Source organism: Lipotes vexillifer, unplaced genomic scaffold (genome assembly GCF_000442215.2).
Source record: "Lipotes vexillifer unplaced genomic scaffold, Lipotes_vexillifer_v1.1 scaffold556, whole genome shotgun sequence".
In the NCBI taxonomy this organism is placed as follows: domain Eukaryota; kingdom Metazoa; phylum Chordata; class Mammalia; order Artiodactyla; family Lipotidae; genus Lipotes; species Lipotes vexillifer.
The window spans coordinates 121,484-144,208 of NW_006799694.1; the positions used below are offsets into that span (position 1 = coordinate 121,484).

Consider the following 22,725-nt stretch of genomic DNA (forward strand, 5'->3'; position numbering starts at 1 on the left):
GCACAAGGAGCTATATACAGTGTAAACAGTAAGGCCTTTGGGGAGACAAAGCGAGGGGCAGGGCGGAGCCTCAGTAGGGCAAAGTGGGCCCACACGTTAATACAACAGGCTTGTAGGACAGTCATCCAATCTGCCACCAAAGCTTGTGGGTGGCAATGGCAGGCCACTGGATTCCTCCAGTCTGCAGTAAGGATAAATTGTGTCCATTGAGAAGCTTTGGCCCCACTGACTTTTTCTGGAGGGGAGGCATTGGGGGCAGCCAGGCAGGGCCTCTGTGCCCTTTCCTCCCCAAGAGGATGGACAGGGCTGCCTGGCCATACTTGGGGCCATCTACCCAGGGTTCAAGGCATGGATGGGGCAGTGTTTCTCAAACAGGGTTTGGAAACAAATGGCCCCAAGGAGCCCTCAGCCTCTCCCTTGAAAGGAGGAGCTGGGGGCTTCTGTGTCCAGGAGGGGGAGCCCATAACTTTCTGCCCTTCAAGGGCTTCACCCACACCTCAGTTCCTCGGGGATTCTGGAGAGCAGTCACCCTGATCAATTTCTGGGTCCTTGATTCTCACCGGCCTCTTGAACAAAGCCAACCTCCATCTCCACACCCTTCTCCCACCCCCAGCACACTCCTCGGCCTAACTCAGGGGTCCTTAAATATCAGTCTCACGGAGAAGGCTAGAGTTTGCCAATTCGTAGGCCTGGCAGGTGGTGCCCTCAGCTGCCTCACTGCGGATGCCTAAGCACACAGCTTCCACCTCCAAGTGCAGGGCGCACGCAGCCTCTCTGGTGTGCTTCTTTTGCGACAGGCTGGAGACCCTGGCATGCAGCGGGGTGGTGGGTTTCCGGAATGGCCCGAGAAGCCTCCACTTGCGAAAGGCGCAGGGCGGCTTTCGACGGCCGATGACCGGAGCCGGCGCCTTGCGTGTGCCTGGGGAGCGGGGGGCTGAGGGCGCGGTGAGGGCCAGCAGGGCCCCGGAGGGTGCGGTGCCTGGGCCAGGAGTGTAGTCAGGGCGCGGGCCACCATTCGAGGCTTGCCAGTGGTGACCGTAGATGCTCCAGAGGGGGCGGTGGTGCTGGCGACTGCGATGGCATTGGCAGCGCAGGAGGCGGAGGAAGGCCCGCTTGAACTCCCGGCTGGAGCAAGGGTAGATGAGCGGGTTCACGCAACTGTTGAAGTAGCCCAGCCAGAAGATAACCTTGAAGACGCCCTCTGAGGGCTTCAGCTGTGGGAACAGGGAGCCTGTGGGAAGCAGAGACCCAGGCTGGTTAGATGCTCAGGGAGAGGGAGTCCCAGGCAGCGCCTGGTGCAAAGGGGCCACCCTCTCTGCACTACTCCCCTTCCCCCCACCCCTTTCAGGGGCCCTGGCCATTCATCAACCAGTGGCTCTCAGGATATCTCTCCTCAATGAGTCCCTGATATAATTCGAGGGTGTCCATGAACTTGAATGAGAAAAAATAGTCATCTTCAGCTTTACTCACATTTCCCTGAAACTGAGCATTTCCAGCGAGTTAAGCAACAAACCTGAGTAGAATTAGACAAAACGATATGAAATCACTGTTTTGTAGCTCAAAACTGGTGCAATATTGGCAGTTTACCCCCTAATATTAGCAGTTGCTACAGATATTTTGGAATATTGTCTATGCTTCTCGCTATTTGGAAATGTCAGTCACTAGAACATGCCACTAGATCTTGTTATTTAAAGCCTTCACGTGGAAACACACTGGAGACTAAATCACAGATTTCAATTAAATGAAGTCGATTTCACCTGCAATCCTTTGTATTTTATTTTTTGCATTTGAAAGAGTAACTCTGAGAAAGGCTCCATACACTTTGCCAGATGCCCAAGTAGTCCCTAGCATAAAAAGGGTAAGAACTCCTGAATTAAATGTTGACCAAGGCTTGCCCTGAGCCAGGCACTGTGCTGGGCTGTCATCAAACACCTGAGGCCTTGCTCTCCCGGTAGCAATGTGGATCACATATCATGGGAGTGCAGGTGGGATGATGGTGGTGCTCAGTATATTGGGGTGGGGGGCTTCCAGGGTCTCAGGATGGACAGGAGCCAGGCAGGATGAGGAAGGGCAGAGGGTATCAGGAGTGAAAGGGACAGGTGGGCAAGAGGATAACAAGTTTGGGGCATGGGAATGTCCTGTAGGATATGCTCAGAAAACTTCATTTGAGACAAATGGTGAAGGGCCTTAAATGCTGGGAAGTTTGGCTTTTATTTTGTGGGTAGTTAGGAGCCATGGATATTTTTGAGCAGGCAAGAGATAGAACCTAGAATTAAGCCTCAATAAACACAATGCCCATGAGCTGTCAGAATGCAGGATAGTGGGGCTGTCCCAGTGGAAGTGGGAAGTGGTCAGGAAGGCTTCTGGGATGGCTTTGAAAGGGAGCAGAGTGCCAGGCAGGAGGAGGTGGGGGCACTGGGGTCTGAGCTGTGCCAGGAAGACCCTCCTCCCTGCATACCTTTCCCCTGTCTTCCCCACCATAGCCCTCAAGGAGTCATGTCTCCAAAGGCACCTAACAAAATGCAAAGACATCATCCAGGAAGCAGAGGCCACTTTGTCACCCTCACTATCCTCAACATCAGCAGGGGTCGGGGGTAGGCGGCAGAAGCGTCCCATCCCAGGCAAAAGCTTCAGGTGTCTGCCAGGCTGAGCAGACCAGGGGTAGTGGTCCTTGACAAATCATGGTCCTTGACAAAGCAAGACCTGCTTTCTTTTCTCCTTGCCCTCAAAGAAATAAGAGCAGTGTCCCCTACTGAGGGAGCAGAGGCACCATGCCCCCCTCTTTGACCTGGGGGCCCTTGCATATCACCCACCTCCCACCCAGTGGGATTCCTAATGCTAAGAGACACTGTGGAGGAAGAGGAGTGTCAGGCAGTATTGCGTGGCACAGCATTTTCAAACCCTGGTCACGCAGCCTTGAGCAAGTTGTTTGGCCGTCTAAGTCTCACTCTTCTTTTCTGTGGGATACACACAACAATTTCTCTGAAGGGATTTTGTGACAATTCATAAATTTCAGGGCACAAGACTTCGCAGTTTTGTAGTAAATACTGGAGTCTGTTCACTGCCCCTTTCCCTCCTTCTGTGGCTTTTGAGAGAGGAGACCTCAGCCCTGGGAAGGGACCCCGTTCCCAGCTCTGGAGAGTGGCCAGAAACAGTAGCCGAGATCTGGTGGGTTTGGGGGAGGCTGGGGCAACACTCGGAATGTAAGGAGATAATTTCCCTTGGGAGAAGAATTGGGCAGTTGTCCCTGGAATGTGGGGGCCACCAGTGTTGACCTTAGCCTCTTTCCCTACTTCTGTGGCTTTTGAGAGAGGAGACCTCAGCCCTGGGAAGGGACCCCGTTCCCAGCTCTGGAGAGTGGCCAGAAACAGTAGCCGAGATCTGGTGGGTTTGGGGGAGGCTGGGGCATCAATCAGAATGTAAGGAGATAATTTCCCTTGGGAGAAGAATTGGGCAGTTGTCCCTGGAATGTGGGGGCCACCAGTGTTGACCTTAGCCTCCAGGAAGGCAGCCTTCTGAACAGCATCCCTTAACGGCTGCAAAATAAGACAGAGTGCTGAAAATAACTTTCTGACTCAGGCTAGAATTGTTTTATATTTAGCCCAGGATGACAAATCAGGGGACTATGCTTTAAGCAGTAAGCCAAAAGCCAGCCAAAGGGCTTTGTTATTGGTGTGGTTTTGATTCGGATTGGTGGGCAACATGGCATATAGTAGTGTGGCCTGGGCCTTGTTTTAAGCATTAAAATTCTAATTCATGCTCAACCAACCTATGCAGAAGCCTGCTGCCAGCTGGGAATTCCTTACACACAAAGGAGCTGGGATACAAACTCAGCCTTTCAGCCCCAGGTTTTTCCTACTGTGTCCTGCTGAGGGTTCTGTCTTACTTTGGGGTCTCCCAGAAGCAGACCTGAGACAAGGATTCAAATGCAAGTTGTTAATTTGGAAGGTAAATGAAACACCAGTAGTGAAGTGTGATAAAAAGAGGGAAGAGAAGGAAGCCAATAAAAGGAGAGTTAACAAGTTAGTCACTCTCACTGGGAGCTCTGGGGGACTGGAGAACAGGATCAGTAAGGTGAAGGAGGTGGGGTGTCTATACTCCCATTACCATAAGCCAGTGTTTGGGTTGCTCCCTCAGGGTGTTAATTTTCCATACTTCCTGCTTGCTGTGTGGGTGGACAGTGAGGATTTTGCTGGTCAGAGAATGCTGCAGGCGAAGATATGGAGGCAGCTGCTGGGGCGGAAAGTGACCCATGTTCGGGGGGATGGGTGGGGCACTGACAGCAGCCGCCACAATTTTGTTTCATTGCTGTCTGCCCTCTGTGCACAGACATCTTGCCTGGAAAATACAGACATCTGTGCCTTGGGCTCCAGCTTTCACAGGCAGGAGCTCCTAAGAGATTTTTACTCTGTTCCTTTCACATATGGCAGTCCTGAGCCTCACACCTACTTCTGCCCAGAGAGCTGCAGTCTACCCCCTATGCCTCCTTGCACCCTGCCTCACTCTTTGCTGCCTGCCTGCCCCAACGTTCTCTCTTCTGCCCACAGCCTCTTTCAAGGATCTCTGGGTCGGGGGAGAGGGGCTTGTGGGAACTTCCCTCCCCTTTGCCATGGACGAGGTGGGTAACTGTCCTGAGACTCCCGAGGGTGCTCACTGGCATTATCCCTGCAGCACTGCCCTGTTCTCAGGGCATCAGTGGACAAACCCCTTCTCAGCCACTCCCAACTTTCTCCTCCTCCAGCTACTCTGACTTATGGCCTCTTAGGTCGACCACTTGGTTTCACCTCTCTTGCCTTCACAGTCCTCTCCAGCTGCCCAGCACAAGCCTCTGCCAGCCCCGGAAGCCCAGCTACAGGAAAGCCTCAATGGGTACATGGGGTCTCTGAGGCAAGGCCTCTGTCTCCTAGTACCTGGCACTCCCCTCCTCTGTCCTGAGCTGGCTCCCTCTCCTACTCCCCACATTGTCCACAGCCATTCTTGCAGGCATAAAGCACAGCTGTGCTAACTCATCTTGGCAGTTGTCACTGGAAACAGGTGCTCATGGGACCCTCCTCTCTCAGCCTCCTGCCATCCAGGCGCCCAGCACCACCCCCTTGTTCTCCTTTCTCTTGCAATTCCTGCTTCTCTTTTGTCTTCATGTGCATCAGCTAACTCGCCACACTGACTGTTCACTTCCCTCTGGCCACAGCGGGCTCCCCAGTCTTGTCTCTGTGCTTTTGCACAGGATCATCCTGGACTGCCCTTCCTCCTTCCTCCACCTGGTAGCGCTGGCTCCAGTGGCACCTCATCCTGGGAGCTTTCATCACACCATCCCCTCCTGACCCAGCAGAGTTAGTTGTATTCCCCCCTCCCCTAGCACATCTATTCACTTCTCAATGCCAAGAACACTGTGGGTAACTACCAGTTTCCCATCTATCTGATCCTTAAATGGAGAGCTCCCCACACCATCCTTGGCACATCATAGGTGCTCCACATATTCTGACCCCTCTCTTTCTGTCACACTCTGCATCCCATCCATCACCAACTCCTGTTAGTCCTGAATCCCCCACTTTGCACCATCCCCTGTTACCACCCTGGTCCCAGCTACTATCATCATCTACCTACAGTGCCCTTCCAAGTGGGCTCTCTGTTCCTGCCCCTGTGCCCCCCATAGTACCCTGTTCTCCACATAGTACCTGGGGGGACTGTGTCCTTTTAAAACATAAGGCTGAGCAGTTCATTTCTTCACAAATCTATATTCCACTGCTGACTGCAGCTTTCTGTCCTCTCTCTTTTTCTCATCTGAACTTTGACCTGCCAGCCCCTTGGATTTCTCCTATCATCTCTGCTTAGCTGAGACTTCTCCTCACTTGCACCCCAGCCATTCTTTCCTCAGTCCTTCCATGTGCATGTCCTTCTGGATTTGGGTTGTATTTATCCAGCCAGAGCCTAACTCTGGAGAGATTCACCCATACTCTGAACATGTTTAGGGTCTCCAACCTCAGCTGTGTGTCCTGGCTTCCAGCAATCTTGCCATCCATCCTCAGCCCACTCCCCCCCCACCACCTATTCTTGCACCAGCTCCTTTGAGCCTTTACCCCTCTCCACAGGCTCTGCAGTCTGCCCCTTTCCCTTCTCTAAAGCAGTTGATCTCACTTCCTATTTCACAGGGAAAACAAGACAAAGAAGTTGGGCACTCACTCAAACCTTCTTCACCTGTCTTCCTCCTTGGTAAGAAAGTAGTCTCTCCTCCCACCCAAGGTTCGTGTCCCTACTTGTGTTGTAGAGCTCTCGACCCATCAGTCACTTGTGAGCTTGCCTCTGTCACAGCTGCACCCTCTTTGCTGGTTCTCTGGCTATGACTTCATTCCCTCCACGCTTTCTATCCACACATGCCATCTCCTCTTCCCCACCTGCTTTTCACTCCACTGCTTTGCCCCACTGCCCCACTCCACCCCAGCCCTCCCACATGCAGATACAGCTCTCATCCATCCTGGACACTTCTCATCTCACCCGGGGCTTCTGGGGCGCCATTCTCTTGGATTTTCTACTCCTTGTCAATTGCCTTTGCTCCTTCTTCCTCATGTCCCCACTGCTACGTGTAGGAGTGCCTTTATAAGAAAAGTCTTGTAATCTCTTCTCTTTGCATTCTCTTGGCAATTTCAGCCAGGCTCACTGACTTTTGGTTGGTAATGCCCACAGTTCTATCTCCAGCTCAGTTTGCTCTCCCAAATTCTAGACTCATAGATCCAAGACTCACTGCCTCCCAGACATTTCCACTTGGATGTCTACTGGCATCTCACACTTATCCTGCCTTCATAAAGCTTACATTTCATAGGGCAAGACCAGCAAAACATATAATAAACAAGGAAAATGCAGGCGTATCAGATAATAAAACATGCTAATAAAAAACAAAGCAGGGAAGGAAGACACCTATTGTGTATTTAGGTATGTGTGCATGTGGCTGGGGGTGGTGGTATAAACTGCTGAGAAGATGACGTTTGAGTAAAGAACTGAATGAGGCATGTGGACATTTTGGGGAAAAACATTCCAGGTAGAGGAAACAGCAAGTGCAAAGGGCCTGAGGTGGCCCTGGTATGTTTGCAGAACAATGACAAGGCTAGTGTGGATAGAATGGAGTGATTGAGTGCACAGCAGAAGGGGATGAGGTTGAAACTCAACCACTACCCTCCTCCCTGCGCCCTCCTACCCTGTCTGAGACACAGTCCCCTCTCGCCTTGAGTAATTCAGCAGCCTCCCGACTGTCTCTCGCGTGTACCCTTACAGCCTGAAATCTACCCTCAACTTGGCAGCTAGAACGATCCTTTAAAAATATTGGGTTGGGCAAAAGTTTTGTTCAGTTTTTTCCATAAGATGGCTCGAGTAGCGCTTAGTTGTCTTTAGCTTCATTCAAAACAACTTTGTTAGATTGTATCGTGACAGCTATCATATCAGTGTGCATTTAAAAACAAACATCAAAATTGGTGAATTTTTATGTAGCTATTTTAATATTGAAGATGGAAGAAAAAAAGCATCATTTACAGCGTATTATGCTTTATTATTTCAAGAAAGGTAAAAATGCAACTGAAACACAAAAAAAAGATGTGCAGTGTATGGAAAAGGTGCTGTGACTGATCGAACGTGTCAAAAGTGGTTTGTAAAGTTTCATGCTGGAGATTTCTTGCTGGACGATGCTCCATGGTCTGGTAGACCAGTTGAAGCTGACAGGGATCAAATCAAGGCATTAACTGAGAACCATCAACATCATACCACACGTGAGATAGCTGACATACTCAAAATATCCAAATCAAGTGTTGACAATCATTGACACAAGCTTGGTTATGTGAATCGCTTTGATGTTTGGGTTCCACAGAAGTTAAGTGAAAAAACCTTCTTGACTGTATTTCCACATGCGCAGTTCTACTTAAACGTAATGAAAAGTTTCTGTTTTTAAAACAAATTGTGACGGGCAATGAAAAGTGGATACTGTACAATAATGTGGAATGGAAGAGATGGTGGGGCAAGCGAAATGAACCACCACCAACCACACCAAAGGCCAGTCTTCATCCAAAGAAGATGATGTTGTGTATATGGTGGGGTTGGAAGGGAGTCCTCTATTATGAGCTCCTTCTGGAAAACGAAATGATTAATTCCAAGAAGTACTGCTCCCAATTAGACCAACTGAAAGCAGCACTCGACAAAAACCATCTGGAATTAGTCAACAGAAAATGCATAATCTTCCATCAGGATAATGCAAGGCCGCATGTTTCTTTGATGACCAGGCAAAAACTGTTACAGCTTGGGTGGGAAGTTCTGATCTATTGACCGTATTCACCAGACATTGCACCTTTGGATTTTCATTTTTTTCAGTCTTTACAAAATTCTCTTAATGGAAAAAATTTCAATTCCCTGGAAGACTGTAAAAGGAACAGTTCTTTGCTCAAAAAGATAAAATGTTTTGGAAAGATGGAATTATGAAGTTGTCTGAAAAATTTCAGAAGGTAGTGGAACAAAACAGTGACTATGTTGTTCAATAAAGTTCTGGATGAAAATAAAGATGTCTTTTATTTTTACTTTAAAACCGAAGGAACTTTTTGGCCAGCCCAATAGAAATAGATCATGTCACTCCTCAAGCTCAAAACACTCTAAGGGCTGCCATTCCCCCTCACAGCTCGACATGTGGTCCCCTGACCCCCTGACATCCTCTCCTACTCCACACCCCCTCCACCCCCGCTCTGTTCCAGCCACACTACCCTCCTTTTGCTTCTTGGACATGCCGGACACACTCCCTCCTTGGGCCTTTGCATTTGCTTTTCCCCAGAATCTTCTTCCCCCAGAAATCCACATGGCTCCCTGACCTCTCATCTAAAATTGCAGTGTGCCTGGAAACAACCCAAGGGCCCACCAACAGATGACTGGTTTAAGATGATGTGGTATATATAAACAATGGAATATTTTTTTTTTTTTTGGCGGTATGCGGGCCTCTCACTGTTGTGGCCTCTCCCGTTGCGGAGCACAGGCTGCGGACGTGCAGGCTCAGCGGCCGTGGCTCCCGGGCCCAGCCGCTCCGCGGCATATGGGATCTTCCCGGAACAGGGCACGAACCCGTGTCTCCTGCATCGGCAGGCGGACTCTCAACCATTGCGCCACCAGGGAAGCCCAACAATGGAATATTACTCAGCCATAAAAAGAATGAAATATTGCCACTTGCAGCAACATGGATGGACCTAGAGATTGTCATACTAAGTGAAGTAAGTCAGAGAAAGACCAATATTATATGACTTACATGTGGAATCTAAAAAATAATACAAATGAATCTATATACAAAACAGAAACAGACTCACAGACATAGAAAACAAACTTATAGTTACCAAAGGGGAGAGGGAGGGAGGGAGGGACAAATTAGGAGTGTGAGATTAACAGACACAAACTACTATACATAAAATAGATAAGCAACAATAATTTACTGTATAGCACATGGGACTGTATTCAGTATCTCATAATAATCTATAAAGGAAAATAATCTGAAAAAAACTGAATCACTTTGCTGTACAACTGAAAACAACACGATATTATAAATCAACTACAATAAAAAAAATTGCAGTGTCCCCCACCCCATACTCCCCATCTCCCTCAGCTGGCTCTATCTGTGGCCCTTATTACTTTCTCTTGTACTATTTTGAGTTATTCTTCATTTTGTCCTTTCTCCCTGCAGTAAGAGTCCATGGGGCAGGACTAGTGTCTGTTTTGCTTGATGCTGCACTCCCATTGCCCAGAAGACCTCATGAACACACTGAACACAGTAGGTGCTCAACACTTGCTGAGTTTGCTGAATGAGTCCCTCTTTTCTACGCTATATGTCACTATGTCTGGTACATTCAGTTTTCTCTCTAGTGGAGTCCCTCCCTTCACCTCATTCCTGAAGTCTTTGCTGACTCTGGCATCTCGTTTTGTTTACATGGCTGTGACAGCCCCCAGTGGTCCCTTGTCTCCTCTACTCTGCACACAGCTGCTGGAGACTTATTGTAAAAAAAAAAAGTTTCTCTCCTTTCCCCTCTGAAAACCGTTGGTGGCTTCTAATGGCTCTGAGGAATAAACCCAAATTTTCTTGTGTTGCATTCAAGTCTTTTTAGAATCCTAAGCTGTCTTCAGCTTACATCCCTCCCAAATTGGCCATACGAAGCCACAAGCATGTCTTCCCACAGAGGCTGGGCTCCTTCTGCCTTCCTGCGTGGCTCTAACTGCTCCCATGGTGCTTTCTGCTTCTGTCCACCCATCCCTCCAGCCCAGGTCAGGTGTCCTCCCCCACCAAGCCTGGGTTAGGTGCCCTTTTATGCATGCCTGCATCTTAGCAAATAAAATTTGTTACTGCTCTATCTACTCTCCTAGACTCTAGGTTTCTTGAGGACAGGGATGGGATTAATTATTCTTTTTATCCCAGCCTCTAACACACTTGCCTGATCCAGAGCAGGGGTCATAAAGTATCTGTTGAGTGAGTGAATAAGTGCTGTTTGCGTAGATGTAGGTAGCCTCTAAAGTGACGAGGAAGGAAATGGGAGCTCACGCTTGCTTTCTGAGTGTTCAGTACCTACCAGGCTGCATGCTGGGCCCTGTGTGTAGCACTTCTCATTTAATTCTCATGGCATTAGCATCCCACTTTGCAGAGATTCTAGTTATCTCCGGAGGGCAAGTGGCAGCATCAGGATTTGAACCTGCATCAGTCTAGCCCTAAAGTGCTTGGTCTTTCCTTGACATCATGCAAAGACAGAAAAAAGACTTCCCCTGGTCTTCCAGGGGTCCTGGGATCAGGATCCACAAAGACTCAATACCTTCCAGCAGCTGATCCACAAGCAGCATGCCCATCCCTACCTCTGGACTTTCGTACATTTGGCCTGGTCTGGAAGATGGCCCTCTTCCTTTCTCCATAGCAGGTCTTTCCAGTTTTTCAGACTTGGACATAGAACAACCTCTCCAGGAGCAGTTCTGTGATTAATTCTACTCCCGGAGTCTGCGGAGGTGAGAGTGGTTTCTGGAGTGTGTGTGCCTTTGAGCACTTCTTGATTCTGCCTCCACCAAGTGGCATTCATTGGCCTTCTCTATGGCCTTTAGGGTGGCCTGTGAGGGCTGCCACATTGAATTTGGCTCCTGTGCACGCATGCCCATCCAGAACACTCAGAAAGGCTGGGCTGTTGCCTGCTCGCTGCATCTCAGGAAACAGACCCCAGCCTCCTGGGAGGAGCCCCAGAAAGCCACTTGGCCATCTCCTTCCCCTTCTTCAAGTCTCTGCTCAAAAGTCACCTTTAAGGTTTGAAGTTGATGCTATTAGTGCCCCACCCAGGTGCCCCTGGTCCCCAGCTACTGTGAGTGTTGGCTGCTAATGGCTTATAGTTGGCTGCTAATGGAGAATTGCCCTTGACCAATGGGAGCTGCTTCAACTGGGAGATGACACCTTCCCACCAAGGTGGCAGCCCACAGGCAGTGATAGACTGAGCGGGGATGGAAAAGGCCAGACTCCTTGTCGCGATGTGGCACAATTCTCTGCTGTCGTTCTTGTTCCAGGGATCAGGCTGAGGCCAGACTTTGAGACCACATCCTAGGTTTAGCTCTTTTCTGACTTATCCTGCTTCCCTCCCTCCCAGGTACCTCTTGAGAGCTTCCCTCAATCCATCACTCGCATAAGAACTCCTGTCTCAGTCTCTACGTAGAGGGACGTGACCCAGGACACTCTTTGCATGGATGTGTCTTCAAGCTCCCTTGATTGGTCCTAAACCTATAATCCAGGGATTAGCTCTTGGTCACTGTTTCAACTCTTCCGCCCACTGCTGAGAAAGGCAGGGCATGAATTTGCATGTTTGCCCATTTCTCTCCACTCAACAGGCAGGCTAGAGCACAGAAGTGAACACATTGACCTACCTATGAGGAGAGGTGGTCAGGATATAGGTAGGAGATGACTGCAAACACAACTCTTGCCTGCTTCTCTCTGCTCCTTGGCCTTTTCTTGCATGTATCCATCAAGCTTGCTCCTACCTGCCTTCCCCTATTCCCTGTTTTGGGGTGACTTTGTCAGGAGTCTAACCTAATGTCCAGGGATGCTGAACATCCACTAGTCAGAAGAGGCAGGGCCTCTCCTGTGTCAGCAGTTTACCCCACTCTTTGGCATGTTGTCTGGGCTAGCCTGGCCTGCACACTGTTGGGGAAACTAAGGCAGGCTGAGATTGGCGGCAGAGGTCTGCAGCCTTATCACAGGCCAGTCCCCTCTCCTAAGTAAGAGCAATGTCCAGGCCCAGGAGACACTGCTGAGATGCTGGTTAAGGCTGAAACTGGCCAATCTGGCCAAGCCTCGCTGAGGAGTGACAGTGCTGAAGCCAAGGGGGGACTGTGTGATTAACAGCACTCTTTTGGCATCACTAGAAGGGAACTTGTTCTTGGCAGAATGTCAGAATTCACAGCCAGTCTTGTTCATAGCTTGCAGCCAACCATGAACTATTAGGCTGCACCCCAGCCTTTCCCCTTTCCCACCTCCTCCCTCACCAGTGACTTTTCTATCCACAAGCAGCCATTTTCTCTAGCCAGAAAGAAATAGAGGGGTTAAAAATACCATGTACCATATTCAGGTCTTTCTCTGCCAACAGGGCTAGCAGAGATGGAATCCCCAGTCCTAGACTCCCTTTCTCTCTCCTAGTTCTTTCAGCTGCTCACTCAGTGCTTCTGACTCTAAAACTCAATTGCACCATCCCCAAGAGAGGCTGGGAAGCAGCGGACCTCTTTGCAATATTTTAAAGTGTCGGCCTCTCTCATAAGGCACACTTGAGCTGAGACCTGAAGACCCTCTGAGGGAGTGAATCATGCATCTACCTGAAGAAAGAGAATTCCAGACAGAGGAGAGGGCATGTGCAAAGGCCCTGAGGCAGCAGGGTACCGCACAAGTTCAAGGACAGCCAAGAAGTTAGGACTGCTGGAACAGAGAAGGGGAGGGAGAGATGGTAAAGATAAGGCCATTTTGAAGGAGAGACAATCATAAAAGGCTGTCAGGAAGAGGTGACCTGAATAGGGTCCAGGTCTCAGATGGATTATAAAGACACAGTGTTGAGGATATTGTGGGGCTAGCTGTGCCAAGCTAAATCTCTTGAATTCCTTGCATTGCCAGTCTTCCATGGTGAGAGGTAACTGGTGGATCCTCTGGCTTGAGATAGACAAGGAATAGATCAGAAGTCCTTCTGTGCCCTGTGTTTACCTCAGGATCCTTGAGCTCTGTGGGGCTGGCCTAGAGCTACTGGTCTGGCCATGGACATCCTTCTGCAGCTGTGCGGATTGGCAGGGAGGGGTAGTTCCTAGAGCCACAGAAGCTGCCTGGTGGGGCCCAAGGCAGGGAGATGAGTCACAGACCTGTTCAGTGTCCTACACTGGACCCCACCCATCCCCCTTCAGCTCTTCTCTCTCTCTCTCCACCTTCCCTCTCGCCCCCTCTTTTCCACTCTTGTTGTCACTTCTTAACTCACTCCCTGATCTGTGGCCTTGGAGTGGTCACACCCCAAGCTCTGCGTGCCCAAGGCTGAAGTCCCTGCCAAATGGCCCTTGTGCTCGGCTGAACATGACACTGATCTGAACATGAACCTTTCAGTTCTCAGGCCACACTGAGAAATGGCTCATGGGTTGGAGCAGATCAGTGCTTTCGCCAGAGGAGAGAAGTTCCCAGACAGTGGTCACTCTGTCCAGGAGTCCCAGCACTGAGCTGCTGGGGCATTGCCCACTAGGTCCCAATGCTGGCTCTCAGGGGCCCAGGCCAATGTTCTGCTGGGTCACCATCTGCAAAGGAGGGCAGGCAAATCTTCTAGCATTCAAGGAGAACTTTTTGGTGGGCATATAGCTCATGAAGCAGGATGGGGCAGGGTTCAGGTGGGGTCAGAGGTGGGCTCAGGAACTCAGAGACTTTCCCATGAGGAGTGGGCTCAAGGGCTCTGGCGGTCTGGGAGGACCAAGCCACACAGGAAGTGGTCATGTCCTATGGCAACGCTCAGGGCCCTCATGACCAGGATCTGGGGCAGAAGCGAGCCTGGACCTGAGCCTGCGGGGGTGGGGGGAGGTAAGCAGGTGCTGAGGCATTTGGTGAGATTTAAAGCTTAAAGCATGGATGTCAACTGACCCTTAACCCTGGCTTCAGTTTGACCTCTGATCTCTGACCTAGGCAGGAAGTAACAAGGACTCTAGGGCCAAGGGTACCCATTGGCCAACCCCAAAATAGTGATGTCTGTAATGTGTGACAGATTTAAAAATCACTTTTAACATGGTACTAAAAAACCTATTGGCCCTCTTTGGAAAGATTGCTAGGAAATTGACTCTTCTTTTGGTAAAGGAGAGCATTGAGCAGCTCTCCTGATTTTGCTGTATGGACTCTATTTCAAGTGACCAAACAGCTAGTGGTGAATTCTTTTTAGAATTTTAGTCTACAAATGCAGAAGGAATGACAGAATTTGGATATCACCACTTTCAGTCCCAGTGATATAATGTGTCCAGGCCATGGTCAATGGCTGCTAAAACTAGCAGATGAAAAGCTGATGGAACATTTTATAATGAATGAATCAAGCTGACTGCATCTGAACCCCTGATCAATCTTAACATCACGAAAGAAAAGAAATCTTGTCCCAAACACTGAACTTGAATCTGATCAAGCCAGTTTACAGGAAGTACAGGGAACAAGGGGACACATTAAATGGCACTAATAGGGATGCAAACTCCAAAATGTGGGCAACTCCTTTTGGACAAACAATCTGGTTTCTTCACCAAATAAGCTGAAAAAGAAAAGGTGGGGGTAGGGGAATCTTATTAATCAAAGAAACTAAGGAGACAAATCAAGTGCATGCAATGTATGTACTTTTTTTTGGACCCTGATTCAAACAAATAAACTAAAATTTTATGAGACAATCAGCAACATTTGAACACTAAGATATTTGGTACTATTAAACAACTATTTTTTGTGTTATAATGGATTGTGGTTATTTTTTAAAAGTTCTTCTAGAAATATACATTGGAGAATTTACAGATGAACTGATATGGTGTCTGGGATTTTCTTCAAAATAATAAGCAGTGGTGGAAAGTGGGCAGGGTTTGAAATGAACGAAGATCAGCCTTGGGGTGATATTGTTGAAGCTGGGGCCATCACACCGTTCTGTCTACTTATGTGTTTGAAACTATCCATGATTTTTAAAAATGGAAAATAAAACCCCTAGCTCATTGCTTATTCATAATACTCAATAAATGTTAGCTGTTATGTTTAAAACCTTTTTTAGGTCACATAAATGGGGGTCACCCCCAATGCATTGCGAGTAAGGGAGGTCTCTGCTTACACAGAGGCTGCTATACTATGTGAAATAAGCCAGTCACAGAAGGACTGCATGATTCCACTTCCATGAGGTATCTAAAATAGTCAAATTCAAAGAAAGAGTGGAATGGTGGGTGCCAGGGGCTGAGGGGAGGGGGAAATGGGGAGTTGCTAATCAATAGGCATAAAGTTTTAGTTAAGCAAGATGAATAAATTCTACAGATCTGCTGTACAACCTTGTGCCTAGAGTTAACAATACTGCATGCTTAAAAATTTGTTAAAAGGGTAGATCTCATGTTGTGTTCTTACCACAGGAATAATAATAATAATAATAGTAAAGATAGAGGGCTGTGCTTTGTCAACCAGATCCTCGGCACAGAAGGATATGAAAAGGCCATGGGTTCTGCCACTTCTTCCTCCTATACACACACTGACCAAGCATCTACTATGACCAATCATCTACTACGTGCCAGGTGCCACAGAGGCACAGATAGGAGATGTAATGCCAGCCTCTTCTTCAGGCTTTTGGGCCAGGGAACAGTAATGCCATTCCTGAGAACTTGCTGCAGCGCACACCCTGCCTCTCTCCTTGAGTCTGTGGACCCTGCACCACCTCAGGGAGCCTGTGGAGATGGGTCCTTCAGCACTTGGCCAGCACTCTGGGACGCAGACGCTGAATCTGCCCTCCACACCTGGCTGCCAAAGTGTGCTTTCCAGCCTGGACACCAATTCCTCAGATGGCTCACAACCTCCTCCTGCCTCCTCCCACCTTCTCTCCCTCTCTCTCTCACATTAAGGCATAAGATACGGGCAGTCAAGTTTATAAAGTGTGTACATTTTAAAAGTATAGACTGATGACTTTACATATATATTCACCAATGTAGTCACTGCCTAGATCGAGTCACAGACAGGGAAACGGAGGTGTGGGGGATGACCCCTAGTCCCTCTCTGAGACCCTCAGGATTTTAGGTGCCCTGTGCTTGTGTCGCATTCTTTCCTGCCCAGCAACTTGGGCCCCAATGGCCCCACAGGTCAGCATACCTTGTCTGTATCTCCCTCTGCTGCAGCTCTGGCTTGACTAAAACACTTCAGGTGATAGATGGCTGTTCACGGCCACCTGTGCCAGTGTACTGCTGGGACCCTGGGCCCACTTCCTAAAGCTTTTGATATCCTCCAGGCTATTGGGGTTGCTCACTGGCCATATCACTGCTGTGGCTGGGGCTCCTGCTTCCACTTGGCTTTGTGTGTGGAGATGTGGGTGAAGGGCACCCTGGGTCTGCTCAACAACCCCAGGTTGTGGCCCTACTGGGCACCTTCATTTCCATGGCCTGTGGCCCTGGATGGCACACAGTGCTTTTTCTCAATCTTCCTACGTTTGCTGTTCCTCACACCTGGTGTGGGAACCAGGGCCTGCAAGGAGGGTGGTACCACCTTCTCCTGGCTGCCACCTTCTCTGCCTCCTTCTGGGTTCTTTCAAAGTGGGTACTCCCCAAGGCTCCTTCCCCAGCCCGTCTCTTCTTTTTGTCCATCCATCCTCTTTCTGGGAGACTGTACCCCACACTCCTGCTTCTGCAACCATATCCACCCCTTATCTAAGTTCCCAACATCCTCTTCCCCCAAGCACATACTGGCGCCTCCTACCAAAATATGCCATCCCCTTGGATTCCACATTCAACCCCAAAAGTTGCTGCTCAGAATGTTCCCTTTTCCTCCAAAGATGCCTCCCTCCTCCCAGGCCTGGCCCCAGAGCTCCTGGTGGGGGTTGCTCCTGGCCCCCCTTCTTCCTGCACAACCCTCAGGCCACTCCTGCTTGTACCACAGGCTCTGTCCTCCTGTTCTCTCTGCTGTCCTGCCCTCCAAGCCACATCATGGCAGATCAGAATATTCTGTTTCCCTGCTTGGCCTCTGTCCTGCTTGCTCATTATTACCAGGTTCCACTAAATTCAGCTCCATTGTGGCCCTGGGCTTTGTTCTAGACTTGGTGAGATGCCATGGGAGGCTGGGCACAGTGCAGACCAGCAGGAAGGGAGAGGCAAGATAGCCCCAGGGTTCCCACACGAGGTGTGAGGAGCAGCAGAGATGAGGGGTTGAGGAAGAGCAGTGTCTGCCAGCAAGGGCAGAGGCCATGGAGATTTAGGGATGACTTTTTGGAAGAGGGAGACGTGATCTCGACCTGAAAAAACAGTAGCCTTTTGCAGTGTTGATTGTAACAGCAAAAAATTAGAAAAACCGAACACTCAGCAGGAGACTGCATCAACACACCATGGCATACTTTCAAACAGAATACTATACTGTTGCTAAAATAACCAGAATGGATAAATCTCAAGGACAAAACATTGGGTGAAAAGGGCAAACTGAAGATGGATGTGCACAGCTGGTGCAATTTATATAAGTCCAAAGGACACACAAAACAATGCTATTTATTATTATGCATTCAGGTGTTTGTAGTAAGAGTATAAACATGTGTGTGGGAGTGATAAACACTAGATTTACCTCTGCGGAGAGAGGGAGAAAATGAGGAAGGGACAGGAGGAGGGAACTTAGTTGTGGCTGTTCTGTTTATCTGAAAAGAGAGAGAGGAAGTGATCTGAGGCAAATATGGTGAAATGTTATCATCTGTTCAATGTGGGTGATTACAGGTACATGGGAGGTCCTGGCTTGGGCAGGCTGGTTGCACCTGTGGGTGAAGTGACTCAGGGCAAAAGCAACCCCATAGATGCTGTTCCCTTTCTTCTCCCTGTGCTGACCGAGCCCCAAGGCTTCCAGGAGGGGCCTCAAGGCATGGGAGGAAGGTCCTGAGAACAGCTGCCCACCTCCCAGGACTACAGGAAAGCCTGTGAAAGAAATAACAAAGTTCTCCAGAAGTGCTAGGACTCTGTAAATTTAAGAAACTACGATGAACAATATTAACTTTCCATTTGATAAGATGCCCTTTCCCTTTCTTTCTCACCCCCACACACACCGTCCCCCCCCCTCAAGAGGAGATTTCAGAAATGAGAGCCCACAGCATTCACAGATACCAGCTGGGGAGGGCCTCCCAGGGAGGCCCAGCTTCCAAACTGAGAGAAAGCAGGTGGCTTCCGGTGTCTGCTGATGTTCACGTAGACTGGCCAGGGATTGCTGCCCATGAATGAATGTAGGCCCTGGTGGTGGAGGGAGGGAGATATGTAGACAAGCACATACACTGCTCACCACATACTACGGGAGCAGATGCCCGCACAGATTTCCACTGACCTTTTGTATTTAGAGGAGTTGGGAGTGTAAAACAAGCCCAGGGCTTGTAATGGCAGTGAAGAAGGGGGAAGGCCAGAAAAGTTAGAAGCTCATAAAACAAATTCTGCAAGCATGAAGAGCCTATTTGTGTCCCACAAAGCAGCATGCACACGTGTCTAAGAGACCAGGCAGTAAACCTTCCATGTTCAGGTGGAGAGTCACCCTCCACTGGGAAGGGCCATTCAAGTCTGGGTGCCAGGAAGGGATGGTCACAGGCTCAGGGAGGAAGAGAAGGGGCTGGTGGGAGAGGGGTCACTCACCCAGTGGCAGAACGAAGAAAAAGGGGAACCAGCAGAGCACGAAGACGCCCACGACGATGGCCAGCGTCTTGGCCGCCTTCTTCTCACGGGAGAACTTGAGCAGACGCACCGACAGTGAGCTGCGGAAGGTGTGGCCCTTGGCGCTGCGCATCCCACCGTGGGCTCCGTCTGAGCCAGTGCTTGCACCGCGACAGTGGATGCGCAGCACCACCTCTGAGGCCTTGCCCCGCTCGCGCTTGACTCCAGCCTCCAGGCTGCGCGTGGTGCTTCGCGCTACCACATACACGCGGCAGTACATGACCACAATGACGGCCATAGGCAGGTAGAAAGAGCACAGGGAGGAGAAAACAGCGTATCCCGCCTCCTCCGTGATGCCGCAGAAGCGCTCGTCCGGGGGCACCGGCTCCTTCCACCCCAGCAGCGGCCCCACAGACACCACAAGGGCTACAGCCCAGAGCAGCGCCAGGATGGCGGCCGCCTTGCGCTCGGTCATGATGGCTGGGTACTTGAGCGAGTGGCGCACGCCCACGTACCGGTCCACCGAGATTGTGCAGAGGCTGAGGATGGAGGCCGTGCAGCACAGCACATCCACGGCGGCCCACACGTCGCAGAAGGCCCGGCCGAAGGCCCAGAAGCCCAGAACCTCCATGGTGGCCGAGAAGGGGAGCACCGTGGCGCTCAGCAGCAGGTCGGCCACGGCCAGGTTCACAATGAAATAGTTTGTGACCGTCTGCAGGTGGCGGTTGCAGGCCACGGAGAGGATGACCATCAGGTTGCCCGCCACGGCCGTGAGGATGAAGGCGGCCAGGAAGACGCCCACGCCCACGCCCTGCGCACTCACCACCAGCCCCCCGACGGCCGCCGTGCCGTTCACCTCGCCGCCGGCGCCGGTGCCCCCCGGCTCCCCAGCGGAGCTCCGGTTGTCCTCGCCGTTGCCCGCGCCCACCACGCCGCCGCCGCTGCTACCGCCTGCGGTCACCCGCACGCCGTCCACCGCCCGGCCCTCGGAGGCGGCCGCGCCGCCCGCGCCACCCCCGCCACCGCCCGCGCTGGAGCTCCCGGCGCTGCTGTCGGAGCAGGGTCCCTCGAAACTGACGTTCAGGAGATAGCGGAAAGTCATCTCAACGTGCAGCCGTCGGGGGCCGGGCCTGGGCGCAGGACGAGCGACTGGTAGGGCTGGGGGCTCCGGCTCCAGACCCGCGCGCTGGTCCTGTAGGGGTCCTGCCTCAGCTCCTGTGACGTGGAGCACTGCTGCCCGCGAGCGGAGCGGGCGGCCGCGGAGTGGGACCGAAGAGCCGGGGCTGGCGACGCGCGCCTCTCTCGCAGCGTGCCCAGGCGAGCGGGCAAAGCGGCGGCTCGGGGCAGGGTCGTGCGAGCGGCGACCACTGAGGTGCTAGCTACTGGGCGCGGGGCCGGGACGGAGGGGAGGAAGGGCAGCGCCGGGGATGAAGAGGGGGCGCTGGCACCGAGGGACCCGGCACCACAGTTGCCGGAAGAAGGGGATCTGCGCTCTGGGCGAGCTGGCGTTCCGGGGTCCCAAGGGGCGGTGGCGCTGGCTCGCGCTCCGACCCCGCGGAAGCCACCCCCGCCGCGCCGCGGGTGCTCACGCCCGCCCTCTCCCCTCGCGGTCCGCTGCCTTCAACCTCCCGCACCCCCTACCCCGCCTCCTCCCTCTTACCACTCAGTTAAGTCTCCCTCCCGCCCTTTCCCCAGCGTCTCGGTCACTGCTGGTGCCCTTGGGCGCGCCGAGTGTAGAAGGTGCGATTCCCGGGTCCCCGGATTCCCGGCTCCGGCCGCCAGAGAGCAGCAAGTGCCTGGGATCTGCAGCCAGCTGACTGGACCACGCCATGCCGCGGCGGGTCTCCTCCAGGGAGAGCCCGGATGGATCTGCTGCACCTCCTTTCTTCTCTCAGGGGACTGGACAAAGGAGGGTCTCAAACACCTCTGTCCAGTACCGTGGTGTGGAGAACTCCAGAGGGTGTTGGAGGCTTTGCGGGCCTATGATGGGCGAAGGAACAAGAGACTACTTATATGGTTACAGCCTTCAGACCCAGCCCAGGACGCACTGGTCTGCATACACCAACTTCTGCACTGTTACTTTACTCCATATCGGATGTCGAAATAAAACTTCCCATTGCTACACTAAATAAGTGGCCTCGTTCTAGGGAGGGAGGGTTTAAGTGCTGGAGGGTGGGAAAGGCCACTTGGCGGGATGGTTAAAGGAGGTGGGGCAGACAGTCTGGCTCCAAATCTAGCCTCCGCCCTATGTTAGCTGTTTGACCTCTTTGTGTCTTAGTTTCTCATCTGTAAAATGAAGATAAGAGTAGTGTCTACCTACCGGCATGAAGACTGAATGAATTAATATCTGTTAGGGCCCCAGGGCAGTGCCTATATTTGTTAGCGGAGTGGGACTACGCAGGGCAGGATTTGAACAGGTAGGACAGAGGACAGAGGGAATGTGGAGCTGGTATGAACTCGGGCCACAGGTGGAGGGGTGTGTTTAAGGAGCCTCTTGTTGACTAACAAGACTGGGCAGGGAGAAACAAAAAGAGACCATTCCTTTGACCAACATAAAAATACTAACCAGGCTGCTGTCATGTGTCAAGCTATGTTGGACACTCTGGGTGGCAGGGGAGGGGGGAATTGCAGGGAGAATAATGCCACCAAGTAAGTGCAGGATGAGGAAGTCTTGAGCCATGCCAGGGAGATGAGGACCTGTTTACAGAGGTATCTGGGAGGGGGCAGAGAACTCATGGCCTCAGTGCCCACTAGCTGTGAATAACATCTCAGGATGTATGAGAGTCCTAGATGAGAAGGTGCTTTGGAGAAAAGAAGAAAAATGGGAGAAATAGGAAAGATGGGTAACCGCCCCCCCCATCCCCTCCCCAGCCTAGGAAGCCAAAGCTGTTATAGTCATAGCTTAGAAACAGCTCTTCCAAGGCCCTCAGCTTCCCATTACATCTTCCATCTTTTACTTGGGTCTTTGGGGGCTTACTGTGGAGAGTTGAAAGCAAGGTGCCTTATGAGGATTATTTGGCAGCTGATCAAAAGCAGAACTGTGGGTTTGGGCTTCCTCTCTGAAGGGGAGGGGCAGAGGGCTCTGGAAGGAGAGGCCAGGAGCTTCTCACATGGGAGTGTCAGATGGCAGGCTCTGTGTATGTGACTGGCTGCCATCTCACAGTGTAAGACAGGGATAACCCTCATGGAGTACATCTGATTCTGGGCTTGGTCAGTTTTCAAGAATGACTGGGAATAGGAGACAAAGTTAAATCTAAGCTGAGCCTGGGGTGGTAGGGGGCTACCTGACAGGTGTCACATAGAGATCTGTGCCTGATTCTGGTCTAGAGAACCAGCATAAGGCTGGCTGGAGGTACAGTTGCCAGCAGGGTGAGGAGAAATTGTGGGATAGTGTGCCTGGAAGGAGATGGGGCAGCTTTACCACATCTCAGATCTTGGTCTACAAGAGGGCTTTGGAGGTTCTAGAGCTCTAGGGGAAGAAACAGGGAAAGGCAGGAGGTGTGAAATTGTGAGCTTTCTCTACCAGTTTATTATGATCAAATCTGGGAAGGGATCAAATTGCTGGACCTGTGAGCCCTGGAGACCTGGCTGGCCCTTGGGTTCTTTGTGATCCAACAGTATGGCTTCTAGTTTAAGAAGGAAAACTAAGCACCTGTGTTTATCTCCTCTCCTTTATGAGATCCCTTTAGAGTGAGAGTAAAGAGAAAGAAAAGGTTTATCCCACGACTGAGAATTTAACTCCTAGGCTGGTAAACTGGGACTTTAGCCCTTAAAGAGGAGGGTTAAAGGAACCCTACAAGAGATCATGACAGGTTTGAGGAGATTTGAACTCTCATGGAAATGGTGCAGGTTGGTTGAATGGGAGAGAATGCAGGC

At 51.0% G+C, this 22,725-nt stretch overlaps 1 protein-coding gene across 1 annotated transcript; it reads right to left on the bottom strand.

Annotated features, from left to right (window-relative positions):
* Positions 1-532: 532 nt before the first annotated feature.
* Positions 533-20,001, bottom strand: ADRA1D (adrenoceptor alpha 1D). Its single transcript, XM_007471868.1, has 2 exons — positions 18,832-20,001; positions 533-1,231 (listed from the first exon to the last, which is right to left on the bottom strand). Exons 1-2 carry the CDS (start codon positions 19,949-19,951, stop codon positions 642-644), a joined length of 1,710 nt encoding a protein of 569 aa, XP_007471930.1. The 5' UTR covers positions 19,952-20,001; the 3' UTR covers positions 533-641.
* Positions 20,002-22,725: the final 2,724 nt, after the last annotated feature.